Source organism: Myotis davidii, unplaced genomic scaffold, assembly GCF_000327345.1.
Source record: "Myotis davidii unplaced genomic scaffold, ASM32734v1 scaffold425, whole genome shotgun sequence".
In the NCBI taxonomy this organism is placed as follows: domain Eukaryota; kingdom Metazoa; phylum Chordata; class Mammalia; order Chiroptera; family Vespertilionidae; genus Myotis; species Myotis davidii.
The window spans coordinates 2,314,341-2,322,090 of NW_006296413.1; the positions used below are offsets into that span (position 1 = coordinate 2,314,341).

At 60.0% G+C, this 7,750-nt stretch overlaps 1 protein-coding gene across 1 annotated transcript in view; it reads right to left on the reverse strand.

Moving 5' to 3' along the window:
- Nucleotides 1–374: 374 nt before the first annotated feature.
- SSH3 (slingshot protein phosphatase 3) overlaps nt 375–7,750 on the reverse strand; it is an 8,018-nt gene continuing 642 nt past the window's right edge. Inside the window, exons 2-14 of the mRNA XM_015568960.1 lie at nt 7,385–7,747; nt 6,627–6,858; nt 5,632–5,750; nt 5,484–5,555; nt 5,075–5,140; nt 4,776–4,964; nt 4,598–4,691; nt 4,234–4,362; nt 4,104–4,150; nt 3,325–3,471; nt 2,931–3,131; nt 2,574–2,847; nt 375–983 (exon numbers count right to left, since the gene is read on the reverse strand). Of these exons, the coding sequence (XP_015424446.1) occupies nt 687–983; nt 2,574–2,847; nt 2,931–3,131; nt 3,325–3,471; nt 4,104–4,150; nt 4,234–4,362; nt 4,598–4,691; nt 4,776–4,964; nt 5,075–5,140; nt 5,484–5,555; nt 5,632–5,750; nt 6,627–6,858; nt 7,385–7,747 (2,230 nt within the window). The 3' untranslated portion in view covers nt 375–686. The remainder of the gene's footprint in view (nt 984–2,573; nt 2,848–2,930; nt 3,132–3,324; nt 3,472–4,103; nt 4,151–4,233; nt 4,363–4,597; nt 4,692–4,775; nt 4,965–5,074; nt 5,141–5,483; nt 5,556–5,631; nt 5,751–6,626; nt 6,859–7,384; nt 7,748–7,750) is intronic.

Below are 7,750 nucleotides of genomic sequence, written 5' to 3' on the forward strand. Positions count from 1 at the left end.
GCTCTCTGCTCCTCAGAGCTTCCCAGGACTGGGGACTGAGGACTGAGGTTACTCTAGACCAGTGGTTCCCAACCTTCTGGCCCTTTAAATACCGTTCCTCATGTTGGGACCCAACCATAAAGTTATTCTCGTTGCTACTTCAGAACTGTCATGTTGCTACTGTTAAGAATCGTCATGTAAATATCTGATATGCAGGATGGTCTTAGGCGACCCCTGTGAAAGGGTCATTCGACCGCCAAAGGGGTCGCGACCCACAGGTTGAGAACCGCTGCTCTAGACCGTTGGAGGCCACTGGTTCTCCGGCCTAGAGGGCCCCAGGAAAGAAGGGGGCAGAGATGAGGCAGACAGGAGTGGGTGAGGGAGGGAGCATGAGGGAGCACTGGGGAACTGTTTTATTCCATGGCTGCAAGTGTTTCGGGCAGCGGTTGACAATGCCCCCCAAAGCACCGTCATTCTCTCTACTATATCCCCAGTTGCAGAGAAAGTCTTGAGCCCTTGGACAGGTGGACGTGGGTCTGAGATTTAAGGCTGTAGAAGCTGAGGCTGTAGTGAAGGGGGCCTGGAACTTCCTGGGGAGGAGCTAAGAGGAGTGCAGACAAGCTGACGGGAGTGAGGAGTGCTCCTCCCAGGAGCTGTATGCAGGCACCTCTATTAGTGTCTAAGGGGGCACAGGCATGTGTGAGGGCTCAGGCCTCGCCCTCCTCCCCACTGCCATCCACGCTGGCCTGCCTCACCACCTTCCTGAGCCTGGGTGTGGAGGAATAGCCAGCCTCCCTCTGCTCCTGCTCCTGCTTTTGCTCCTGCTCCTGGAAGGCCCGGGTCCGGCTGGCCACCAGGGCGGCGCTGTTGAGAGCAACCACAGACTGGCGGGACTTCAGGGCAGGCCAAGGCCCCTTCCAGACCCGCCTGCCTCCCTTGGCCTTTGAGACCTGAAGAAAGGGCTGTGGAGGGTCTTCCTCTGAGGATTCGCTTGAAGAGAAAACCTGGAAGGGGAAAGTAGAAGGAAAAAGGATCATAAAGCACAGAGCCTGGAAAAGGGTGGGTGCAGACTGTTTGTTGACTGAATACTAAAAAACTGAGCTACTCAGGAGACATTCCTTCCCCTTAGGAGGAAAGACCCATCCCAGCCCTACTGCCCTTGCTCTTCAGCCCTCACCTGTCTAAGCTTTCTGCCCCCAGAAGCCCTCCTTAGCTTCCCTGCACCTGCCATGTCATTGAGGCCCCCACTTCTTCATCTTGCCCCCTCTGCCTTTTTTTGATTTATTTGAGAGAGAGAGATAGACATTGATTTGTTGTTCCCTTATTTATGCACTCATTAGTTGGGTTTTTTTTAAATATATTTTATTGATTTTTTACAGAGAGGAAGGGGGAGGGATAGAGAGTCAGAAACATCGATGAGAGAGAGAAACATCGACCAGCCGCCTCCTGCACATCACCCACTGGGGATGTGCCCGCAACCCAGGTACATGCCCTTGACCGGAATCGAACCTGGGACCCTTCAGTCCGCAGGCCGATGCTCTATCCACTGAGCCAAACCAGTTTCGGCTTTTAGTTGCTTTTTTAAAAAAATATTTTTTTATTGATTTCAGAGAAGAAGGGAGAGGGAGAGAGAGATAGAAAAATCAATGATAAGAGAGAATCATTGATTGGCTGCCTTCTGCACACCCGCACTGGGGACAGAGCCTACAACCTTGGCATGTGCCATTGACCAGAATTGAACCCAAAACCCTTCAGTCCACAGGCCGACGCTCTACCCACTGAGCAAAACCGTCTAGGGCACATTAGTTGATTCTTGTATGTGTCCTGGCCAGGGATTGAACCCACCACCTTGGTGTGTTGGGACAATGCTCTAACCAACTGAGCTATCCGGCCAGGATCCCCCTCTGCCTTTAAAAAGTCATTGTGAAACACATTCCAGGTGCCAGGGCCCTGAGCTGGGTGTGGAGTGAGGACAGCCTGCCTTTAGGACCACCCACACCCATCCATCCACCATTCCTCCTTCCCCATTCTTCCACACCCAGTACCACCTCCTCCAGGAGGCTCTCCCAGATGTTCCCTCCCTCTATGAGATGAGCCCTCCTTCCTCCAGCTCAGCCAGGACTTCGGTCGCATCAGTGCTGTAACCCCTCTGCATCTCCTTTAATATGCTGCCTCTGGGATTTGGGAAGGGCTGCCAAGATCATCTTACCCACCCCCATCGCCGGTCAGCAGTCAGTGTCTAGCTCCTGGTCTGGGGAGGATGCTTACTGCACAGCTGGGCAGCCCTGCCCCTTAGGAAGCAAGTCCTTTTGCCAGGCTGAGAGCCGCCTGCAGCCTGCAGCCGGGGCTCACTCCCAAGGAGCCCCCTGGATGCCTTGGTCCCACGACTGCTCTCCAGCTCCCATGGGAGCAGCACTCACCTGCCCTCACCAGGCCTCTGATGCTCTGAGGAGACCAAAGGGAACTGCCGGGGGTATGGTCCCCATGCTCAGGGCTGGAAGTGGAGCACCAATCCTCCATCCTCCCGCCACCTGCCCCCTCCTCTTGGTCCCGACCCTGTTTCAGCCTGGGCTCCTTCCTTAGCCCAGCCTCACCTCTGGCAGGTCATCAGCCCCTGAGGCGCTTTCCAGCTCTGAGGGGGGCTCCAGGAGGCTGATGGACCTCATGACCCCACGGAGGTTGATGCGGGGCCTTGGTCCAGGCTCTTCTCTTGGGGATGCCTGGCTTTCCTCCAACCCCGTGGCCATCGCCTCCCCACTGCCCCCTGGTTCTGGCGGGAACAGTGGGAAGGGTGTAGAGACCTCAGGGGCCGGGGACTCCTCTAGGGAGACCCCACCCACTTTCTGCTCCCAGACATGGCTCTGCCGGCTGTGAGGAGATGGCCCTGAGTCAGCTAAGAGTGACCCAGCAGCCATCCCCAGCACCCCGTCCCCCTGTCCTCCACCCTGTACCTGGCGGTCAGGATGCCCTGGTAGGTCTGCAGCTGGCGCAGGAAGCCTGGGTTGGGGCGGGCAATGGGCCGGAGCTCCTGCACGTGGCGCAGAGCCTGCTCCAGGCTCCAGCCGTACTGCTTCATGGCATAAGCTACCACCGTGGCCGCCGAGCGGCTGACACCCATCTTGCAGTGGACCAGCACTCGGGTGCCCTGCGCTCTGTGGAGGCAGAACAGGGTTAGCCCCTTCCTGTCCCCTGGCTGTGAGGGGCCCTGCAGTACAGGGGGCAGGGGGGGGGCAGGCAGCGGACAGACTCACTGCCCAGGCAGAGAGGGGAGGAAGCAGCCAGGAGGAGGGCACGGGCGCTCTTGAAGCTGGCGTTGGGCAGGCCGTGAGGTTGGGGACACCTGACCTTGCGGCCTCCACAAAGCGGTGTGTCTCCTTCCAGTGGGGCAGCAGCTGGGCGGACTCTTCGTCCCAGAGGCGCACGTTGTGGTAGGTGAAGCGCTCGGGGTAGAAGTTGTCGATCTCCCGGGCCATGTTCAGGATATGACTGACCCTGCGGCAGGGAGTGCGAGGCGAGGCTAACGGGGCCAGGGGCTCCAGGATCCTGGGCCAGGGGACCTAGTGGGCCTGGGTGTTTCTGTTTAGTTCTCAGTTCTGAGTCAGGTGGAGGTGGCTCGGTTATGACGGGAGGAGGTGATGGCTGTGGCCCCGGGCCCATCATTTCACCCCACTGGGCATGTGTCCCCTCTAGTCCAGGTAGCTGCTGTCCTTGACTGCAGCCCTGAGCCTTCTGTTAGTCTCAGAAGTCAGTCTGAGAACAACTGCTGAGCTAGGCTGAGATTGGGAGGGTCTGCAGCAGCTGGGTGACGGGCCATACTGGTGGACAAATGACAGGAACTTATGGGAGCCGGCAGCCAGGTCCCCCCAGGAGAGGGGCACTTCCAGCCCCCTGACAGCGTGGGGAGGGAGAAGAACGGGCCAGGCAGCCACAGCAAGCCAGCAAGGTGGTGGTTCTGGTCTGGCCAAGACCATGCTGAGGGGCACAGCCCCAGGCACAGAGTTGGAAGCTGAGTTAGCAGCTGCTGAGGGGCGTCTGGGGGTTTCTGACCAGGTGGCCCCTTGAGGGGAGGCCAGGCAAGGGGGGTGACAGGCTAAGATCAGTCCTGAAGGGGCTCGGAACCCTACCTGTTTCTCTGCAGCTCTTCCAGGTTCGCTGCATTCCACTCCGAGCCCTAGGACAGGGAGAGAAGCATCATTCTTCCCTCGCCCGCACCGGCTGCAGCTGTCCTGCCCCCGCCCTCACCCTGCAGCTCACCAGGTAGAGGTGGGGGAAGATGCGGGAGGCCCGGTCCCGCTGCGCCATGAGCAGCAGCATCTGGTTATCGATGAAGTCGCGGTACTGCTGCAGAGGGTGGCCCAGGCGCAGCTCCAGGGCCTGGCGGATCTGCAGGCAGGAAGGACAGGAGAGGTTCCTGACGCCCCACCCTTCCCTCCAGGGCTTCTAGGACGACCGTCCCATCTATTCAAAGAGCCGAGGCCACGCATCCGGGACTGGCTCAGGACAGGAGAGCTGGGTGGGAAGACTTCAAGGGGAGGAGAACGCTGGCTCCCAGCCGGAGGGTTCCACCCCGCGCCCCCATCCGAGCCCCGCTTCCTCCCTGGCCCCGCACCCTGCCCACCTCTTTGGAAGTGATGCTGTCCAGGTCACTGGTGTCCAATACCTTCCATAGCTCGGCCCGGATTGCCTGCTCCATCTGCTCCTGTTCCAAGGGCCTGGGAGCCAAGCCCGTCAGTCCGGGAGCCCCTTCCCTGCTTTGCCATGACCCCCCCCCCATTTCCTCCCTTCCCTGTACTGACCTGCCGGGCTCCGCACTGGGAGGCCGCAGAGACTCCAGGTCAGCCATGGCCATCCACTCGTTGAGGCAGCTCTGGTCCGAGCTCAGTCTGTCCTGGTAGTGGCTGGCCCAGGTGAGGGCACTGCCCCCTGGCACAAGACCACTGCCCAGAGCCGCCTCACACGCCTGGTGCAATACCTGGAGTGTGGCCCTGGGACAGAAGAGAGGCTGGGTCATACTGTCCTCCCTGCTGCCCCTCCCCGGACCCTGCAGCCGTCTCTAAGGAGAGGCCAGCTGAGGTTAGACCACCCCAGCTCTTACCACATGGTCTGGATGGAGATCGGCTTGAAGATTCGACTCTGTCCACCGGACGTCACACTGAAGCCCCTGAGGGAAAGCAGGGAGGAGTGGAACCCCACTCCGGGCCCCGGGACAGAGCCCCTGAGAGGCGCACCCACTAGACATCTCATGAGGCTGGTCCTCAGAATATGTACACATTTGAGCTTCAAAATAAGCCCCTTTTGCCAGATCTGGGGCAGCTGAGACCCAGAGAAGTTAGGTGACGTGCCCAGGACCACACAGTAAATCTGAGGTCGAGCTGAGAGTAGGCCCAGGCCTCAGACACCCAGCCTGTAGTTCCGCAGCAGCTCCCCAGGGCCCCACCTCTCCGTCATATGCATCACACCCTCTGCCTCTCTCCTTTCGCCGCCCTCCAGTTGCCATCTCTTACCCATCTCCATCTAGGTACACCTGGGTGTCACTCCAGAGAGGCAGGACCAGGCCCAGGGTGCAGCTGTAGGAGCTAGCAGGACAGAGGGAAAGCCGTTGTCCCCTAGCACCTCACTTCCTCCCCCCTCCCTTCCTCTCCCTGCTCCCACCTGCTATCGGGGAAGTCCACTCCCAGGAGAACTGTTTCATCCTGGCTCGCGGGGTCTCTTGTGGAAACTACCAGCAGGTAGCGGAGCCGAGGGGGTCGTGCTGCCTCCAGCTGGGCTGCCTGGGGGAGGTGGGAAGAGAGAATCCCAAGTCATAGGCCCCACGGACCCTGCCCACCTCACCAGGACACACACCTGGGCCTGGAACAGACCGCTGTCTGCTCCCTCCACGCCACCCTCTTCTTCCCAGACCTCAGGTCAGTGGTTACATTCAGGGGTTCCCAACTTTTGAATTTTATGGTCTAACAAAATGTTTTAAAAGATTTTCCTTAAAGGGTGTGTGTGTGGAAAAAGGGGAGAAGGAGCCTGACAAAGATTGCCCATTTTGTATTTTTGCCCGGGAAGGAGATTTAAAATGAACCCTTTCACTTGCCATTACCGTCATTTCATTCAAGAGATATTTCTTGCCAAAGAAATAGGAAGGACACAATCTCACCATAAAAGACGGTGTTTCCGTGGAGTAAATTCAGTTCTACACAAGACTGGCTGCAGCTTTTCTTTCTCCCTTTGCTGCAGTGAGATGTCCCACCGGCACCTGGGGACTAGTCCTCGCACTCCCACCTGTGTCCCACCGCCCACACCAGCTCCTGGGGGGCGCTCGGCAGGCTCCCTGAGCCCGGTCCCCGTGGGCAGCTCCCACGGTTAGGAGGGTCTTGCTGTGGTTGCACAGAAGCCTGTCCCTGTGTAATCCCAGCCCTTGGGCCTAACTGGGCCCCACAGGTTCATGCAGAACAAACCTCCCTGTCCTTTCCCAGCCCTTCCGACACCTGCAGATAGGACCTCTCCCTGTTAAACAGCCCGCTGTCAGGGATTGGGTCAACCCTTCACTCCCCAGGGTGCCCCTCACACCACTGCTCCCAGAGACACAGGGGCTCCATTCTGCCCTCCCCTCCTCCCTCCCCAGGGAGGACTCTTCCCCCTCCAAGAGGGCCCCTCACCAGGCGAATGTCGTCCTGCGGCCTCAGCAGCTCCACCATGAGGAGGAGGTGCTGGCTCTGCTCCTGCTTCTGGGGGCTCTGGGGCCCGTGCCCATCGTCTGTCTGGTCCCCGTGGAGCTGCTCTTCGCCGGAGGGCTCCTCCGCGGGCCGAGGGCTGGGCTCAGCTGCATCTCCACTGTCCCCTCCGTCCTGCAGTCCCAGGACAGCTCCATGGAGCACGGCAAAGCTCTGCCTGGCAGGGCAGGGGGAACCGTTTTGGCCTGTTGTACCTCTTAGGACAGGGGCACATCAGAATCACCATTAAAACGGGCGTTGGGCCCCATCCGCACCACGTCAGCAGGTACGGAGTGTGGAGACCTGAGAACGTGAATTTCCAACGAGTGCCCAGGGGGTGTGGCCCCCACACTCTATACCTGAGCGTTGCTCCCTTTTTCTTTCCACCCGCCTAACTCGAAGGACACTGTGAACTTGACGGGGACCCCGGATCCTCAGGGCCTGTCGTCCCATCTTGCCCTTGGGCTTGTGGCCACTAGTCTGGCATAATGGGTGAAGGAACCCCACACAATCAGGGGAAAGATGAAAGCAAAGGCGGAGCGCCAGCCAGCCATGCCCCCGGCAGCACTGCCCACAGACCCGGTGGTCGGCTTGGGCTTCGAGCCCTCCAAGACGGCAGCGGCTGGCGCCCATACAGACCCGCTGCCCATCACATCCATCCCCTGAGCTCGGGATGGAGGCATCTGTGCTGCGGAGGCGCTCACCTTCGCTGGAGCCGGCTCCGCCTGGAGGCCTGGTCCTGCAGGGAAAGCAGCAGCCCCCAGGGCGGAGTTAGGGGGTGCTGGGCTGGGGGGAATCCGGCCCCCCACCGACCCCCCAGTCCTACGGGGAGTGGAGCCAGAAAAGGTGTCAGATACCCCTCCTGCCCCAGTCTACACCACCGGAGGCACTGGGGGAGTCCGGCCGGGCCAGGTAGGCCAGCAGGGGGTACAGGTGGGCGGGGTGCTAGCGTTTGGCCCACATCGGGGCCACGGAGATGGGCCTCCACCGGCTGGTCTGGCGCCCAGAGCTCCGTCTTGCCGGGGTCACAGTTCCGGGGGCCTCCAGCCCCCCATCCCAGCTGAGACCTC